This window comes from Stegostoma tigrinum, chromosome 9, assembly GCF_030684315.1.
Source record: "Stegostoma tigrinum isolate sSteTig4 chromosome 9, sSteTig4.hap1, whole genome shotgun sequence".
Taxonomy (NCBI): domain Eukaryota; kingdom Metazoa; phylum Chordata; class Chondrichthyes; order Orectolobiformes; family Stegostomatidae; genus Stegostoma; species Stegostoma tigrinum.
This window is the reverse complement of record NC_081362.1, coordinates 97,123,158-97,143,794: the sequence shown is the minus strand read 5'-3', so window position 1 is coordinate 97,143,794 and position 20,637 is coordinate 97,123,158. Positions and strand designations below refer to the sequence as shown.

The following is a 20,637-nucleotide window of genomic DNA, read 5'->3' as shown; positions in this document are numbered from 1 at the left end:
GTTAATATTAGAGGCTGCATTAAGCTCTATCTGCTCTGATGGGTGGGGGAAACAGAAGGTTCGCTTGGAAGTGACACATACCATCGATGTATTCTAATAGTCTCTGTAACAATGTCAAACCAACTAATATAACTTGTACTGAATTTGACAAGAGCCTCTTGTTGCTAAATCTCACCAATGGTTGATCATCTACCATTACAAACCAAAAAGGCCCTTCGTTCCCAATGAAGGAAGAGGGCTGGTGTCAGCATTGTTCCAGCACAAAGGGTCACCTTCACAGGGAAGGCTGAGCAGGTTGGGCCTATACGGAGCGGAGCTTTGAAGAATAAGAGGTCATCTTTGTGAAACAGTAAATGTACTGGAAGTGGGGAAGGGTGGTTTGACAGGGAGCATGCTGAGGGGATGTGTCATCTTGTTGGGGGTGGGGGGGGGGGAGCAGTGTATCTATAACAAGGGGGCACAGTCTCAGAAGAAAGAGACATTCTTATTTAAGGCCGCCAGGATAAAGGGGGAATTTCTTCTCTTCAGAGGGTTGTTAATGTTTAGAATTCTTTCCCCCAGTCAGCACAGGACGCTGGGTCATTGAAAATATTCAAGGCTGAGCTGGGCAGGGCAGGTTTTGGAGTCAAAAGCCAGTCATAGGTCATAGAACCAGGCTAGAAAGTGCAATTAAGGTCACAAATAGATCTCATTATTAGGTAGATCAGAGCCAAGGGGCCAAATTACCTATGTCTGCTTCAATTACCTACGACTTCTGAGGAAGACTCACTCGACCAGAAGCTCTGATTTCTCCTCACAGAAGCTGCCTGACCTGCTGAGCTCTTCCAGCAATTTTTGTTTTTGTATAAACTCTACCTGTGGTTTTATCTTCTTGTATTTATTATTATAATACTGTGAACATTTACACAGCAAAGTCTTCTTCACCATTACCACATTTCAATCTCATTATTTGCGGGGCTATGAGGAAAAGACAGAGGGCTGCGATTGGTGAGTTGCTCTTTCAGAGGGCTACCATTTACACAATGGGATGGATGGCCTTGTTCTGTGCCGTACTTGTGCCACTATTCTGCACAACAATATTTTCTTTCCCTTCTGTCCCTTCCAAAAAAAAGACCCTCTTCCTATTTCTCAACGTTGAACTCTATTGGTTAGTTATCTCTCCAGCATTTTGGCTCATTTGCTGTTCCCACCCTTTTTTTTAAAAGATTCCACAGTGATCAATTAGTCCCATTCCAGACACACATTCCATTCCTGCATGGGTCACCTTTATACACTTCCCATGTATAAAGAGAGCCAGTTTGATCCTTTGTGTGATCGTACATCTCCCAGACAGATCATTGCCAGCTCCTGTGTGGATGGAGGGCACACCAATGAAAACAGTGAGATCTTGGCCCAGATTGGCCTGTTTCTGGCTCCTTGTCAGGTCTCATGGGGAGCGGGCTGAGGCTACCCTTCACGGCAGAGTGAGGAGTGAAAAGGAGTTGGATTCTGAGTCATTGCTGTATCTCAATCTAATCAGAGCCCTTGATGACAGGACGTGGTATCCCAGTGAGATTGAACATTGGCCAACTCATGAAAGGCATATCTGAATGTTAGCTGATTTGCATTCTTTTGACTCATCAAATCATTCAGTGCTGAATTTTACTAAAGTATTCTTGAAATGTTGACATCACTGGGTAATATAGCTTGGCGTCAATTCAATGGATTCTTGGCCACTTTGAAGACCAGTTTGGTGTCAGTTATCTTGGGGTGGGTCTGGAGTCACATGGAGGCCAGACCCCAGTAAGGATGACAGATTTTGCTCCCTGGAGGGTATCAGTAAAACAAAGTAATAACCAATAGAACTGCAGATGCTGCAAATCAGAAATTGCTGGAAAAGTTCAGCAGATCTGGCAGCATCTGTGGAGAGAAATTGCAGTCAACAGTTCAGATCGAGTGACCCTTCCTCAGAAGCAGATGGGATTTCCCAGACAATGGACAGTGAATTCACGATCATCAACAGATTCTCAATTTCAGGTTATTATTGAATTCAAATTTCATCATCTGCCAATGGCAGGATTTGAACCAGATTCCCAGAACATTAGGGGAGTTTCTGAACAATATCACTAAGCCATTGCCTTGCCATGAAGCCCCAGATGTGTTTGACAACAAACGAAAGGTCACTTTCAATTCCCAAACTTTTTAATCTGAATTCAGATTCTCAGACTGTCCCCATTGGGATTTGAACTCAGAACCTCCAGATCATTAGCCCCAGTCTCTGGATTAGCCATCCCCTACGGTAACTCTGACCACTCCCTAGCTTGGCTGAAATGGGATCCTCAAACAGAGCGGGAATACACATTTGATAGTTGTGTTTTAATGTTCACAACAGCTTTCACTGGATGTACAAAGTTGTAAAAGCAGTTCAGGAACTGCTGGCTGAGGGGACACAGGCTTTCTGGAGGATGGCTGCCAGTCTGTTCATAGCTTTGATAATCAGTCACTTCCCACACTACAGCTCTGAGCATTGACACTGTACGTTCCTCTAGCAGGAATAAGTCTGAGCTTGCTGCGGAACTTGATAAATGAACTCACAGCCAGCCTTGTGCTGGCTTGTCTGCCTGTCACCCATTCACTAGGGTGAAGGAGCCTCGGCTTTAAACAGCTGAGTGCTGAGAATTATCCCGGGATTAAAATGAGACAAATCCCTAAACAACGACAATAAAAGTCACTCACCATGACACAAACATCTAATTCTCCTAGGTTCAGGCTGCTGCTTAAACAGAGATCACTCGGGATGACTTCAGAGATAATTGACGTAATCTTCTAATCTAATTTTCAACTGCATCATGCAGCAGCCAATTTCTGCACAGCAAGATTCCATAAATAGGTTTGAGATAAATAACCAGGGAATATGCTTTCATGCTCGGGGTCACAGAGGGAAGTTTCTTGTTCGTATGTTGGTACTTCAAGGGCAATAAGCACTGCCTGTGGCCTCCCTCTGAATTAATTTATAAACATGCACTGCCCCATCCCTGACCCCATAGTAGGTGAAGCTGTCAGCTCTCAAAGATTTGCGAGGCATTTAATTTTCCTTGTTCTTTGAGACAATTCCAACCAGATATCAACAGTAAGTGGGCCACAGGAGCAGCTGCTTAATTCTGTTATAGACAGAATGGCCTTCAGACAGCAGGAACATCACACTTTCTGTGCTGAGGGGTTAATTAATAACTAATTTCTCTGGGATAAGACAACAAAAACAAAATTCTACAAGCACCCAGGCTGCAGATTACTGGCTAGCCCCTGGAGAACAGTATGGATGGGGATTCTGAGATAACAAGGTGTGGAGCTGGATGAAAACAGCCGGCCAAGCAGCATCAGAGGTCTGGTTTTGGCCTGCTGTGTTCATCCAGCTCTACACCTTGCTATCTCGTTCTCCAGCATCTGCTGTTCCTACTATCTATCTGGATAGGGATTCATTGGGATACCATCCCACAGAGAAGCAACTCCTCAATTACAAACTCAGCTTAGACAATGAAGCCCGAGATGTTTGAACGGCAACGTGTTTACAACGTTTTCTCATCGAAGGAAAATGAGCATTTTATAAATGATTTTCTTGGCTTATACTCTCTCTGTATGGAGTATCAGCACAGGTCTCAAGTGAGAAGCGGATTGCCTGTTGTAGGGCCCAGCAAGCATTAAACTGGCCACAGGAGGCGGCCATTCAGGTCCCCGAGCTCTGCCACTCTAAGATCTTGGCTGGTCTGACTGTTCCACTTTCCTCCTGATCGCCACGGCCCTCAGCTCCCTCCATTACCTAACTCAATTCTAAATAAACTCAAACGACCCAACCGCCACCATTCTCTGGAAAACAGAGCTCCACTGACTAATGACCCTCTGAGGGAAAATAATTTCTCTTCATGTCCATCTTAAACAAAAAAAAACAATTTTAAAACTACGCCCCCTAATTCCAGACTCTCCTACATCCTCTCAGAATCCACCCTATCGCATCCCCTCAGGGTGTTTCAATAAGATCACCTCTCCCCCTTAACTCCAAATGATACAGACCTAACCTGTCCAAATTTCCTCAGAAGATAACCTCATCACAGGAATCATCTACAATGATTGTTTGAAAAAGGTTGTGACTAGTGCAAATTAACTGGGATAACTCACATTGAGAAGGGAAGAAATCCTTAAAAGCCATCTGGAATTGTCCCTTCACTTGAGGCTGTGCCCTCAGGTCTTAGTCTCTCGTACTGGTGGAAGCATCTTCGCCACATCTACTCTATGCAGGCCTGTCAGCATTCTGTAAGTTTCAATCAGATCCCTCCTTCATTCTCCTAAACACCACTGAGCATCCTCAACTGCTCCTCATAGGTCAAGCCTTTCACCCCAGGTTCATTCTTGTGAACCTCCTCTGGGTCCCCCTCCAATGCCATCACATCCTTCCTTAGATACAGGGTCCAAAGTGTCTCAATATTCCAAATGCAATCTGGCCAGAGCCTCATCCAGCCTCAGCAGCCTGCTCTTGTACTCTGGCCCTCTTGAAATGAATGAAGACATTGCATTTGCCTTCCTCAATGCCAACTGAACTTGCATGTTAACCTTAAGAAATTCCTGAACCAGGATTCCCAAGTCCCCCTGTGCTGCAGATTTCTGAAGCCCTTCCCCAGTTGGAACATAGTCTATGCCTCTATTCTTCCTACCAAAGTGCATAAACTCACCACTTTCTTGCATTGTGTTCCATCTGCTTTGCCCACTCTCCCAGCCTGTCCGAGCCCTTGGGTGGCTTCTCCACTTCCTCAACACTGCCTGTGTCTCTGCCTATCTTGTATCATCTGCAAAACAGAACCTATTACGAGTTGTCAATAACACGAGGAACTCCAAGATATCAGTAACGAGCCTAAACAAGTCAGTGCTCTGAATGTTATTCCACTCTCAGAGCTGAAATTTCAGAGGTGGTTTCGGGGATGGTACTGTCAGAAAATAAACATAAACCACAAAGCAACAGAAAAATAAAATGCAGAATCCAGCTGTGTAATTTACTGAGATAATCACAAGAACCAGAATTTATATCTGCTGTTAAATGTATTTTTACATTGTAATTTCTCCTTGCATCCTACTATTGACTCTGTTCATTATTGAGGCCCAGTATTTATTTCTCATCCCTAGTTGCCTCTACCTGCAGTCCATGTGCTGTGGGTTGACCCACAATGCCTGGAGGGAGGGAATTCCAGGATTTTGAGCCAGCGACAGTGAAGGAACAACTTGGTATTTCCAAGTCAGGATGGTGAGAGGCTTGGAGGGGAACTGATGGGGCCGATGTTCCCACGTATCTGCTGCCCTTGTCCTTCTCAATGGAAGTGGCCGTGGGTTTGGAAGGTGCTGTCTGAGGATCTTTGGTGAATTTCTGCCATGCATCCTGTAGATGGTACACACTGCTGCTACTGAGTGTCGGTGGTGGAGAGAGTGGATGTTGAAGTTGTTAGATGTCACTCAGTCAAGTTCTTTGTCCTCTTCAGGTGGACATACAGGAAGTTGGAAGAACGCAGCAGGCCAGGCAGCACCTGGAAGAAGGATAATACCTGAAACATTGACTACGCCTTTCCTCTAGATGCTGCCTGGCTCGCTGCGTTCTTACAGCCTCCCGTTTGTTTACCCTGGATGCCAGCCTTTGCAGGTTTTTTTTGTTTCTTTGTTCCCTTTATCTGATTAGTTGCTTGTCGACCTCTTACACCTTAGTTCTGAGGCAAGAGGCCACACCTAAACTACCATCTCTCTCTCTCTCTCTCTCTCTCTCTCTTTTAGCTTTGTACATAATTTTACTCCCAATATTCAGTCCTCTGAGGGAGATTCCTCAGTGAAAATGTTTACAGACCAACAAAAGCAAACCTAGAGACTCCACAGTAACTGCTCTCTTCACACCATTGGTGTTGTACATCCCTCCCACGGACACATTTCCAAGTTTGGTAGAAGCTCACGATTTACCTTGGAGTGTTTGAAATTGGAATGTCTTCTCTGAAACTTCAAAGCGACAGAGCAGAGTTTTATTTCCTTTGCATTTTGCAATGGATTGATCAAAACAGCAAAGTTGTTTCTGCTGAGAGACCTTTCCCTGTCTCTGACACTGTCTCATTTCTGGTCTAGTTTGAGGTCTGTTCATTTTCAAAATCAGTCTCGTTTCTTTCCATTCCATCAGCATGCACGCTGCACAGAAAGCCACATCCTATTAAGCTGCAGTGCACACACAGAAGTGCTCTATTCAGCTCAAACGGTTCACCCTATTCCTTCATTTCCATTTTTGTTTTCTTTACCACAGATGGCTATTCAAGATGGGCCATTAGGTACATTCAAGACTGAGACAGGGATTGTTAGTTAGGAAGGAAATCAAGGGTGAAGGGGAAAGCGGGAAACTGGAGTTGAGGATTGTCAGATCAATTACAATCTCATTAAATGGCAGAGCAGACCTGATGGAGTGATTGGCCCAATTCTGTTCCTACATCTTGTGAGCTTTTAGTCTTATAGACAAGTGACAAGGCTATCTTTCGAAATGTAGAAACACAGAACATAGGTGCAGAGGCGGCCTTTCGGCCCTTCAAGCCTGCACTGCCATTCAATATGATCATGTGCTGATCATGCAATTTCAGCATGCCATTCCTGCTTTGGATCAAGGGGAATGGAAACATTCAGCTTCAAGGACCATGTCCAGCTCCCTCTGGAATTTACCTAATGAACTGACCCCAATAGCTTCCTGTGGGAGAGAATTTCACTGGTTCACAGCTCACTGAGTGAAGAAATTCTTCCTCCTCCTCAGTCCTGAATGGCTTGCATTTATTCTTAGTCTGTGACCCCTAGTTCTGGACATCCCCAACACTGAGAACATTCTTCCCACATCTCGCCTGTTCAATCCAATCAGGATTTTATGTTTCTATGAGAACACCCCTTATTCTTCCAAATTCCGGCAAATACAAGTTCAGTCAATCCAATCTCTCTCATGTCAGGCCTGTTATCCCGGGAATCAGTCCGGTGAACCTCGCTGGATTCCCTCAGTAGCAAGAACATCCTTCCTCAGACTAGGAGACCAAAACTGTACACAATGCTCAACGTTTGACCTCACCAAGTCCCTTATAACTGCAGCAAGACAACCTTACTCCGATACTCTCATCCTCTCACTATGAAGGACAGCATGCCATATGCTGCACCTGAATCCCAACGTTCAGTGACCATTCCACATGACACCCAGGTCTCATTGCACCTCACCTTTTTGTAAACTGTCACCATTGAGATAATAACCTGCCTTCACGTTTTTGGGACCAAAGTGGGTCACCTCACATTTATCCACGGTATATCACATTTGCCAAATATTTACCCACTCAGCCAGTCTGTCCAGGTCACCCTTGCAGGCTCTTAGCAACCTCCTCAGAGCACACACTGCCCCCCCAGCTAAGTGTCATCCGCATATTTGGAGACATTATATTCAATTCCTGCATCCAAATCGTTAACGTGTATTGTGAACAGCTCGGGTCCCAGCACTGAATCCTGTGGCACCCCACTTGTCACTGCCTTCCACTCTGAAAGAGACCCATTTATTCCAACTCACTGCATCCGGTCACCTAACCAGCTCTCTATCCATGTCAATACGTTACCTTTGATAACATGAGCTTTAATTTTCCTCACTAATTGCTTGTGTGGAACCTTGTCAAAAGCCTTTTTTGGCATCCCAGATACAAAACATCCACTGATTCACCCTTGTCCGCTCAACCGATCACGTCCTCAAAACAAAAAATCCCTTCAGTGATTTCCCTTTAGTGAATCCATGCTGATTTGGGCTGTTTCTACCGCCACTTTCCAAACACTCAGGTATGACATCCTTAATGATTGACTCCAGCAATTTCCCCACCGCTGAAGTCAGGCTATCTGGCCTACAAATTCCCCATTTTCTTTCTCCCTCCTTTTTTTTTTACATTAGCTACCCGCCAGTCCGTCGGCACTCTTCCAGAGTCTATAGAATACTGGAAAAATGTTCACCGATACATTCACTATTTTAAAGGGCCACTTCCTTAAGTGTTCTGGGGTGCAGAGCATCACCCTGTGGACTTACTTGGTTTTTATCCTGTCAATATCCTCAATAACATTTCTTCCTTCAGTACGCCCTTCATACTTGACTGTCTATCCCCTAGCATTTCCTTAAGGAACATACAAAGTATTTGTTCAGCTGGGTTTGCCATCTCTGTTGTCCATGAAGAATTCACCTGATTATAACGACAAGGGACCTACACTTGTCTTCACCAGTCTTTTTCTCTTCACGCATCTACAGAAGCTTTTGTAGTCAGTTTTTATGTTTTCTGCAAGCTTACTTTCATAATCTATTCTCCCCTTTCCAAATTAAACCCTTTGTCCTCCTTTGCTGAATTTTAAATTTCTCCAGGTCTTCATGTTTGCTGTTTATTCTGACCAATTTATTTGCCTCCTCTCTGGCCATAACACTATTCCTGATTTATCTTGTTGAATATGGTTGAGCCACCTTCCCTGTTTTATTCTTACACCAGACAGAGTAATACCTTGTTCCATGACTACAGGCAGGTGAAGCAAGCGTGTGTGAGCATCAACCCATTTGTGTGACGATGCGCATGTATGGGACACATGAGAGTTAAAGCAGAGTGCATCTGTGTTTTCCTATGCATGTGTGAACGCATGTATGAGCGTGAGCACGTACCCGAGGGTGAGCGCGTGTGTGCCTGTTCACCCGAGTGTGAATACACTTGTACTGCGTGAGCGTGCAGAGATGGATGTTGTTAGTCAAGGGATTGCAGCTTCTGTAATTTTTGTGATAAATTACTGACAATTACTGAGCCATTGGTCAAGCGTAATTCTTTGTAATATGCCCTTCACCTTTTACCAAATCAAATTTTAGAACATAGAACATAGAACATTACAGCACAGTACAGGGCCTTCGGCCCTCGATGTTGTGCCAACCTGTCATACCGATCTCAAGCCCATCTAACCTACACTATTCCATGTATGTCCATATGCTTGTCCAATGACGACTTAAATGTACCTAAAGTTGGTGAATCTACTACCGTTGCAGACAAAGTGTTCCATTCCCTTACTACTCTGAGTAAAGAAACTACCTCTGACATCTGTCCTATATCTTTCACCCCTCAATTTAAAGCTATGCCCCCTCGTGCTCGCCGTCACCATCCTAGGAAAAAGGCTCTCCCTATCCACCATATCTAACCCTCTGATTATTTTATATGTTTCATCTCTTCTTCTCTCTAATGAAAACAGCCTCAAGTCCCTCAGCCTTTCCTCGTAAGGCCTTCCCTCCATACCAGGCAACATCCTAGTAAATCTCCTCTGCACCCTTTCCAAAGCTTCCACATCCTTCTTTTAATGCAGTGACCAGAACTGTACACAATACTCAAGTGGGGCCGCACCAGAGTTTTGTACAGCTTCACCATAACCTCTTGGTTCCGGAACTCGATCCCTCTATTAATAAAAGCTAAAACACTGTACGCCTTCTTAACAGCCGGTCAACCTGGGTGGCAACTTTCAAGGATCTGTGCACATGGACACCAAGATCTGTCTGCTCATCTACACTACTGAGAATCTTACCATTAGCCCTGTACTTTGCATTCCGGTTACTCCTACCAAAGTGCATCACCTCACACTTGTCTGCATTAAACTCCATTTGCCACCTCTCAGCCCAGCTCTGCAGCTTATCAATGTCTCTCTGCAACCTACAGCATCCTTCGTCACTATCCACAACTCCACCGACCTTAGTGTCGTCTGCAAATTTACTAATCCATCCTTCTACGCCCTCATCCAGGTCATTTATAAAAATGACAAACAGCAGTGGACCCAACACCGACCCTTGCCGTACACCACTAGTAACTGGTCTCCAGGACGAACATTTCCCATCAACTACCACCCTCTGTCTTCTTTCAGCAAGCCAATTTCCGATCCAAACTGCTATATCTCCCACAATTCCATTGCTCCGCATTTTGTACAATAGCCTATTGTGGGGAACCTTATCGTATGCCTTGCTGAAATCCATATACACCATATCAACCGGTTTACTCTCATCTACTTGTTTGGTCACCTTTTCAAAGAGCTCAATAAGGTTTGTGAGGCACAACCTTCCCTTCACAAAAACGTGCTGACTATCCCTAATCAATTTATTCTTTTCTAGATGATTATAAATCCTATCCCTTATAACCTTTTCCAACACTTTACCAACAAAAGAGGTAAGGCTCACTGGTATATAATTACCAGGGTTGTGTCTCCTCCCCTTTTTGAACAGGGGAACCACATTTGCTATCCTCCAGTCATCTGGCACTATTCCTGTAGACAATGACGAGTTAAAGATCAATGCCAAAGGCTCGGCAATCTCCTCCCTGGCTTCCCAGAGGATCCAAGGATAAATCCCATCCGGTCCACGGCACTTATCTAGCTTCACCTTCTGAAGGATTTCTAATACCTCTTCTGTGTGAACCTCAATCCCACCTTGTCTAGTAGCCTGTATCTCAGTATTCTCCTCGACAACATTGTCGTTCTCTAGAGTGAATACTGTTGAAAAATATTCATTTAGCGCTTCCCCTATCTCATCTGACTCCACACACAACTTACCACTACTATCCTTGATTGGGCCTAATCTTACTTTCGTCATTCTTTTATTCCTTAAATACCTGTAGCAAGCCTTAGGGTTTACCCTGAACCTATCCGCCAACAGCTTCTCACGACTCCTCCTGGCTCTTCTGAGCTCTCTCTTTAGGTCTTTCCGGGCTACCTCGTAGCCCTCACATGCCCTAACTGAGCCTTCACATCTCATCCTAACATAAGCCTTCTTCTTCCTCCTCTTGACCAGAGATTCCATCTTCTTCGTAAACCACGGCTCCCGCACTCTGCAGCTTCCTCCCTGCCTGACAGGTACATACTTACCTAGGACACACAGGAGCTTTTCCTTGAAAAAGCTCCACATTTCTAATGTGCCCATCCCCTGCAGTTTCCTTCCCCATTCTATACTCCCTAAATCTTGCCTATTCTCATCATAATTGCCTTTCCCCCAGCTATAACTCTTGCCCAGTGGTAAACACCTATCCCTTTCCATCACTAAAGTAAACATAACAGAATTGTGATCGCTATCACCAAAGTGCTCACCTACTTCCAAATCTAGCACCTGGCCGGGCTCATTACCCAGTACCAAATCTAATGTGGCTTCGCCCCTTGTTGGCCTATCTACATACTGTTTCAGGAAGCCCTCCTGCACACTCTGGACAAAAACTGACCCATCTATAGTACTCGAACTATAGCGCTCCCAGTCAATATTTGGAAAGTTGAAGTCCCCCATGACAGCTACCCTGTCTCTCTCACTCCTATCGAGAATCATCTTTGCTGTCTTTTCCTCTACATCTCTGGAACTATTCGGAGGCCTATAGAAAACTCCCAACAGGGTGACCTCTTCTTTCCTGTTTCTAACCTCAGCCCATACTACCTCAGTTGACGAGTCCCCAGACATCCTTTCTGCAACTGTAATACTGTCCTTCACCAACAATGCCACACCTCCGCCCCTTTTACCATCTTCTCTGTTCTTACAGAAACATCTAAATCCCGGAACCTGCAACAACCATTCCTGTCCCTGCGCTATCCATGTCTCCGAAATGGCCACAACATCGAAGTCCCAGGTACTAACCCATGCTGCAAGTTCACCCACCTTATTCCAGACGCTCCTGGCATTGAAGTAGACACACTTCAAACCAACTTCTTGCTTGCCGGTGCCATCTTGCTTCCCTGAAACTTTATTTCGGACCACCCTACTCTCAGCCTTTTCTATAGTCGAACTACAATTTTGGTGCCCATCCCCCTGCTGAATTAGTTTAAACCCACCCGAATAGCCTTAGCAAATTTCCCCCCCGGATATCGGTACCCCTCTGGTTCAGGTGAAGACCATCTTGCTTGTAGAGGTCCCACCTACCCCAGCAAGACCCCCAATTATTCAATAATCCAAAATCCTCCCTCCTGCACCATCCCTGTAGCCACGTGTTCAACTCCTCTCTCTCCCTATTCCTCACCTCACTAGCACGTTTTGAGAGACTTGTTCCCATTTACAACAACCTGTCCCAGCGCAGCACTATTATAAAGGATGGTGTTTGAGATTTTGGCTGAGGCGTAAATATTGTCCTGGGAATGAGGAGTACTCTTTTGTTCAATAGTATAATGGGATCTTTATACCCACTGAGAGGCGAGAACCTCACTTAAATGTCTTCATCTGACAATGAGCAACACTGAGCCATTCAGCCATTTGTAACTGCTTTCCCTTCCTGAAGATTATGATCAATCCCGTTGTGGTCTCAGCCGCACTTTCCCCATTTACACCCCAACATTGCCTGACTTCCATGTCTGTCAAAATAAAATCTGTCTGCCTCAAACTTAGCTATATTTACTGAGTCAATCTCCACTGTTCCCAGTGGAAGAGAATTACACTCATCAACTAACCTCTTCACGTCCATCTGAAAAGAGGCCGCTTAATTCTAATTTGTTTCCTGTTTCACTTTCTCCCTGAGGAGATGAAACATCCTTTCAACATCAATTCTACATAGTCCCTTCAAAGTTTAAACGGGATCATCATCTCTCTGAACCCAAATCCTGGTCGGCTTTACAGCAGATAGAAACAAAGAGAAGTCAGAACAGTTCAGAACATATATCGACCTGTATCCAAGCTGCTCCAGAAAGTAGAGGTCATGTATGATTCAGAACTTAATGTTAATTGTGGCTTATTCTTCAATATATCATCAATTTGTTAAACCAAAACTGATGATGTTACCTAGACTGGTGACGAAATGTCTGAAAACTAGCCTTCCAGCTCAGCGAGCAAACTCACATCCAGAACCAAAAACTGTATCAGAGATAATGGGAACTGCAGATGCTGGAGAATCCAAGAAAACAAAGCGTGGAACTGGATGAACATAGCAGGACAAGCAGCATCTCAGGAGCCCACAAGCTGATGTTTAAGCCTAGACCCATCCTCTCTGAAGAAGGGTCTAGGCCTGAAACAACAGCTTTGGTGATCCTAAGATGCTGCGTGGCCTGCTGTGTTCATCCAGCTCCACATTTTGTTATCTACTGTTTGCCAATGTTTTGTTTCAACAGCCCAAATACACATTAATTACAGAACCTTAGAAATTCCCAGTCTGCTCAGGTTAAATGGGAGGAAAAAAAAAAAAAATCGCTAACTATGGGACATAGTTATAGAAATGTTAGAGCAGACCTTAAAGGCTGAACAGCTCCTTGTTCATGTCAGCATGCGCTTAACTTTCTCACAAACTTATTGCAATGTGGTCCCCACTCATTAATCCCTCAACTTATTTAAGAAGGGAAACACTGGCATCGAAATATTTGAAAGAGATTGAGGAGCCTGATTCCTGGGGTGAAGGGGTTGACTAACCAAGAATGGTTAAATATGTTTGGCTTTTATTTGGAAGAGTTTAGAAGGATGAGGCAAACAAAGACTGTGAAGGGCCTTGCTCGGGTCAATATTGAGAAGATGTTTCCACCAATGGGTGAACTTCAAATTAGGAGACATAGTTACAGAATAAAAGGGACACTCAATTTAAATTTCAGATGAAAAGGAACTTCTTCTCACAGAGAGTCTTGAATTCTCTGCCCCAGAGAATTGTAGGAACTAGATCAATAAAGTTATTTGAAAAAGAGATAGGAACAGCTTTGAAATACTAGGCTCTGAGCAGTTGACACAAGACAGGAGTTGAGGCCTTGTGGTGCAGGCCTGGGGAGTTGAATGGCCGACTCTGGACCTTTTTGCAGATGTTTTCTTCATGATCTGGCATCACTGCTCACACTTTAACTCTGTGAAAGATCTCACTCCTTCTCACCTGAGAAACTGTTGTGACCGAGCCACAAATCATGCAAGCTCTAAGTAGAAACCAAGAGAACTGCGGATAGTCAGCAACAAAAGCAGAAGTTGCTGGAAAAGCTCAGCAGGTCTGGCAGCACCTGTGCAGAGAAAATCAGAGTTAGTGTGTCAGGTCCAGTGACGCTTTCTCAGAGAAGAAGTATCACCAGACCTGAAACATTAACTCTAATTTCTCTCCACAAATGCTGCCAGACCTGCTGAGTTTTTCCAGTGATTTCGGTCTCTGTTGTAAATTGTGTTCATCTGGCTGATCTGGTGGCGGTGCCGCCGTGGCAGAGGTCAGGACTTTGTGGTAGGAATTCACGGAGGCAGCTGTAGGAAAGGATGCCACTTCAATACTATATAATCGGCTCCGGAAGCTTTCTCCTGCCTTCCAGTCAATAGGTTCCCTGAAGTGAATTGCAACCTCACTACCGGAGGATGCCAGTTGTATAACACCACTTTCATCCCGGAGGGAACCCATTCCAGGGATGAGAGACTTGTCTTGTGTTGAGAGATTGAGCAGTTAATGCCAGTAACGCAAGGAGTTAGAGTGAGAGATGATTTAATTGAGGTGTACAGCATGCTTGAGGGGATGGACAAAGTCGCCACAAAGAGTATATTTCCTCATATGGGGCAATCTAGAACAAGAGGTTATTATTTTCGCACAAAGGGTATCAAGTTTAGAGCAGAGAGGAGGAGAAACTGTTTCTCTAAAGGGGTATAATGGGGTCACCTCCACATGCTGCAGCAGATGCTAGGTCATTGACTAAAATTGAAGGAGAAGGTAGATTTTTTTTTAAATTACCAATGGGTGGAAGGCTTCTGTTTGCATGTTCTAAACCAGATGTGCCATTTTACCAGAACATACAAAAGCTGTTCCGCATATCCAATGAACTCATTTCCTTTCTCCCGGAGTAAACTGGAAAAGTAATGAATGTCTATATTCTTCACCAACATTTTCAGGTTGAGATTTCCACACTGTAGGGTTTCTAATCTAATAAGTGTTCCAGATTTACACCGCCCTAGTGAGGAGGAAGTGCTGTTTCCAGCATTTACAGATTGGCCCCTTTCAGTAGCTAGTTTGTCTATCAAATTCCTTCACCATCTTAAACGGCTCAAGCTGACCTCACGGTCCGAGTCGGACAGGAGTACATTCCCATTGGATCCTAACAATCCTCTCAGGAATGTGTTGCTCCACAATATTTTGTGGCATTCTGTAGTACCCAGGCAGTGCCAGAATCTGGCTGTGGGAATTGCCTGTATCGCTGCTAATTCCTTACCCAGACCACTGCCCTTAAACCAGTCCTCGGCAACCCGCACCGCACTCAGCCAAGCTCCCTAACCTAACTCTCAATCAATCAATTACTCACCCATACTACCACACCGGGTACTGGATTAGCACCTTTAGGCTGAGCTGCTTTGCTGGAATATTATTAAAGGCCATTTGACGATATTTGAACCCTATAAAAGGAGAGTGAACAGAAGCTTAGTCAAAGCTAACAAAGTGTGGAGCTGGATGAACACAGCAGGCCAAGCAGCATCTCAGGAGCACAAAAGCCCTTCAGAGGGCTAGGCCCGAAACGTCAGCTTTTGTGCTCCTGAGATGCTGCTTGACCTGCTGTGTTCATCCAGCTTCACACTTTGTTATCTCGGATTCTCCAGCATCCGCAGTTCCCATTATCTCTGAGCTTAGTCAAAGCGATAGGCTGTAAGGAGTTTTGGAAAGTCAGATGGGGATCCGGGGGAATAGTTTAAGAAGGTGCATTTCAAAGGCTTGGGACCCATACAGTTGAGGGCAAGGACACCAACAGGAGACCAATAGAAATCAGTGGGTCTCAAGGGGCTGGAATTGGAGGAACAGAGATCCTGGGTACCTTTTGGGGTTGGAAGAGGTACAGAGATGGACAGGGTTGTAGGGACCAGAGGAGGTTACGGAGATAGGGAGGGGTGTATTATTCTGTGTTTAACAAATTTAATCACTTGAATAACGTCTTCTTAATACGTTTTCAACTCACTTCCATTCATTAGTCTGTCCGTTTGTCCAACTAGAGCCTATTCACATTATCAATACACTTCAACATATTTCTGAACAATTTCTCGGCGCACATGTCACTGTCCCTGAACTCGGATTGATACTGAACTGTGTAAAATTGTGACAGTCTTGGCGGGGAAGCGATGTGAACAGCCAGAAACTCTCATGTGGAGTGATAGTGTTACACACAAATCACACGTCGGCACCAGGTCACCCGAGAACCTACAAATAATTCGCCACTTTCTGCGCACATCCCTTCGATGGCAGCTCTGAAGTGATAACAACACGATTAGGTCGCGTGTACCAAACGCACACCTTAGTTCAAACAGAGTTACACACGTTTCCTGACCTCATTTACTTCCCTACACTGCCAGGTTAAAATGGATCTTCCTTTCTTCCTTGTTCCAAGACTGAAAGTCAAACTCGCCGTGAGTACCAGCTCCTGACATTCATAAATTCCTGACATTCATAAATTCCTGACCCTGAAGGCAACAGAGAGAGAGAGCCGGTGCAGTACAGACCATCCCAGCTCAGCTATTTCCTGATTCAAGAGCCGAGTTGCTTGTTCGATATTTACCAGCCATTGAGCGATTGAACACTTCACTTCACTACTTCATTAACATCACTTCGATACAAACTGCGAGCCTCCTCCTGTAACTTTCTGCTGGAATTTTACTCACCCACATTCAAGGTGTTGCCTTCTTCCAAACACAAGGCCACAGGTGAAGACTGTCACAGAAGAACCTCTCACAGAACTGACAAAATAAACGCTTTCACCAGAAAGTCACGCCCTTCAAATATTCTCAGCCACTTCCTGGTGTTTGAGACTTATTTACCTTAAAGTTCAGAAAAGAAGCTCAACCCATTCAGACGTGTGTCTCAACGACGAAGTGTGTATATAGTTATAGGCAGCGGCTTTATCTCGGTACAGAAACAACGCCCTAATGTCAGTGTCGAGTTAGCGTGGGCGACCAGGTATTCGGAGAGTTTGTGGAATTCACTGCCCAGGGATATTATTTTTATTAAAGTTCATGCTGAGGAGGAATTTGAGGTGAAATTTTCACCTTGGGTGGGAGTGGAGGTGATTTAAGGAAATCGTACAAAACTGTTTGGAATAACACAGAATTGAGCGGCGGGAATTCATTACCACAGGAAACAGCTGATGCCAAAACATTGAAAGTGTTCGAGAGTTGACTAGATATAGCACCCGGGGAGAACGGGATCAAAGGTTCTGGGGAAAAAGTTGCACAGTCAGTCATGATTGTGATGAATGGTAGAGCAGGCTCGAAAGCCTCGTCCTGCTTCTATCTCCTATGTTTCGATGAGCTAACTTTTCAATTGCAAATATTCGCCCTGATCCTGCCATCACTCGTCTGGCCCTTTGAGTGTTGTTTGTTTCTTATTGAGATTCTGAATCGTTGGATCATCTTGCTGTTCTTATTCATTCGGGGAGATGCTGGTGTCGTGGTATGGCCATTGGATGAAGGAAACAGGATCAAACCTCAACACAACAGCTGGAGGAATCCAAGTTCACTAGGATCAGAATTGGGATCAGAAAGCCCACCTAAACAATGGTGCCCATGCCATGCAAACCCATCTGGTTCGCTAATGTCCTCTAGGGAAGGAAACTGACATCCTCACCTGATCTGTCCTACATGTGACTCCAGACCCACAGCAATGTGGGTGACTCTCAATTGCACCCTGGGCACTAAATGCTGGCCTGATCCAGCCAGTGACACTCACATCCCGTGAAAGAGTATAAAGGATATGGTGGGTGTTTGAAGGTTTGTTTTAATTGACATGGAGGGTATCAGTGGGTGGGCATTCAACAGGTTTCTCACCTCAGTTTAGTGTGGGAAGGCCAGTTGAACCATTAAACTGAGGTCTATCAGTGGGCAATTAATACCCAGTTCAGGGCATCATGCCAGTGGTGTTCAGCCAGCAGTGGGCCAGAGGTTCACCACACAGATGTGGAGAAACAGAATGTTCTCTCTGTGAGTGTGTGAGCACGTTTGCGTGTGTGTTTGTATGTACGCAAGTGTGTGTCTCTGTGTATGTGTACGAGTTTGTGTGTGTGTATACGAGTGTGTGTGTATGAGTTTGTGTGTGTGTGTATACGTGTGTATATATGTTTGTATATGTGTGTCTGTATGAGTTTGTGTGTGTATGAGTGTGTGTGTGTATACATGTGTATGTATGTTTGTATATGTGTGTGTATTTGTGTGTGTACGAGTTTGTGTGTGTACACAAGTGTGTGTGTATACGTGTTTGTGTGTGTATACGAGTGTGTGTGTGTATATATGTTTGTATTTGTGTGTGTACGAGTTTGTGTGTATATGAGTGTGTGTGTGTGTATACATGTGTATGTATGCTTGTATATGTGTGTGTCTATGTGTGTATGAGTTTGTGTGTGTATACGAGTGTGTGTGTATGTATATAACGTGTGTATGTTTGTATATGTGTGTGTCTGTGCGCAATCTCAGGGGCCCGCGTTTGGATGGAGGGATAATCAGCCATCATTGAAAACCACCTTCCTGTACTTGCCTCCAATCCCCCTACATCCCACCCTCCCACCTAACAATCTGTAACCATCTGATCCATTGCCACTATCTCTCCCCTCTGCCCCATTCTGCCCCGAGCCTTAAGTGGGGCCGATGCGAGAAACATCATCAGCTTCTGTTGAACAACTTTCAGCCTCCAATGGGCTACTGGCTCTGGTTGGACTATTTTTTACAGTGTATCATTCCGAGGAGTGGTGCTGCCTGCTGCTGATCACGTGACTGGCACTTAATAAAGGAGATGACAATGTTTGCACCAGTTTGGCAGCCAGTGGGTGAGATCCCATGCTCTGCATTTCTATATCACCTTCAGTCTCAGGCCTGTTCATAATAGTTCGATAAATAGGCCCTAAACTGCTGCATCGACATTCCTTCGAGCAAAAATGTGCTGTCGTGTTGAACTCCCCATCACAGAGGACGGAGATATTTGTGGAGCCTCCTCCTCCAGTGAGTTGTTTAATTGTCTATGATAAATATTTTTACACATGTATTTGTATACACAGAGTTGTTGATCTAAGCTGGGAACTGATGTTATCAGTGTATCAGGTGGAACATGGATACAATTGTCACTTGATACGTACGTGATGCACAAGGGAACCAATAGGCCCATTTCACCTCAAGCAGCCTACAGAATTAAACAGCTCTCACTTACTCAAGAAAAAAGTCTTTTTATTTAAACATCAAATCATCAGCCCACAATCATTTATGCAGGACTGCAGGTTGTGGGTTTGCTTAGCTCTGTATAACACTTGCAGTTTGGCGTGCAGGTAGTCCTGTTTGGTGGCTTCACCAGGTTGATACTTCATCTTCAGGTATGCCTGGTGCTGCTTCTGGCATCCCCTCCTGCACTGTCCATTGAACCCCTTGGCTTGATGGTAATGGTTGAGTCGGGGATATGCTGGGCCACAAAATTACAAATTGTGCTGGAGTACAGTTCTGCTGCTGTTGGTGGCCAACAGCACCTCATGGATGCCCAGACTTGAGTTGACAGATCTGTGTGAAGTCTGTCCCATTTAGCACGGTGATACTACCACACAACACAATTGAATTTATTCTCAATGTGAAGGCAGGATTTCGTCTCCACAAAGACTGTGTGATGGTCACTCTTACCGTTACTGTCATGGACAGATGCAACCGCAGCTGGCAGATTGGTAAGGATGAGGTCAAGTTTGTTTTTCCCTCTGGTTGGTTCCCTCACCACCCGCCACAGACCCAGTCGAGCAGCTATCTCCTTTAGGACCCGACCAGCTCGGTCAGTAGCTCCCCTTTATTGAGGCTGCCACTCTTGCATGTTGTATGATCATATCTGTTTTTTTTGAGAGATGGTAGGTCACATCCATTTATATGAACGACAACAATCTTTGCTAAGTACAACTTTTTACAGAGTGTGGGGGAGGACAACACTGGAAACTCCCACATTTAGATTCCAGTTACATGTATCTACCATTAACATGACAGGGCTGCTTATGCACATGCTCAGTGGTTATATTCATGCCTTCATCATCACTGGATGATGTATCATTAGAGAAAAGAGAATGGATAATCCTTCTTTCCACATTGGACCTCACCCAGCATACATTCTTTGCCTTTGCCTGCTCCAATGATTGCACAATGTTCAGCACCATTTGTGATTCCTCAGACACTGAAGCCATCCATGTTCACAAGTAGCAAGATCTGGACAACATCCAGGCTTGGGCTGACAAGTGGCCAGGAACACCATGCCACACAAATAGCAGGCTATGACCATCTGGAATAAGAGACACCACTGCCCCTTGACATTCAATGGTGTTACCATCACTGTATCCCCCACTATCAGCACCCTGGGGGTTATCATTGACCAGAAACTCAACTGGACATGCCACATAAACCCAGCGGCTAAAAGACCAGGTCGGAAACTAGGAATACTGCGGTGAGTAACTCACCTCCTGACTCCCCAAAGCCTGTCCACCATCTACAGAGCACAAGTCAGGAGTGTGATGGAATACTCCTCACTTGCCTGGAGTGTGATGGGATACTCCCCACTTGCCTGGAGTGTGATGGGATACCCCACACTTGCCTGGAGTGTGATGGGATACCCCCCACTTGTCTGGAGTGTGATGGGATCCGCCCCACTTGCCTGGAGTGTGATGGGATACCCCCCACTTGCCTGGATGGGT

At 44.9% G+C, this 20,637-nt stretch overlaps 1 protein-coding gene across 3 annotated transcripts in view; it reads right to left on the bottom strand.

Moving 5' to 3' along the window:
- Positions 1 to 16,704, bottom strand: part of ptk2ba (protein tyrosine kinase 2 beta, a) — a 155,910-nt gene extending 139,206 nt beyond the window's left edge. For all 3 annotated transcript variants that reach the window (XM_059648789.1, XM_059648790.1, XM_059648791.1), the window contains exon 1: positions 16,604 to 16,704. In XM_059648789.1, the coding sequence (XP_059504772.1) occupies positions 16,604 to 16,609 (6 nt within the window). In that variant the 5' untranslated portion in view covers positions 16,610 to 16,704. The remainder of the gene's footprint in view (positions 1 to 16,603) is intronic.
- Between the last annotated feature and the right edge of the window lie 3,933 nt (positions 16,705 to 20,637).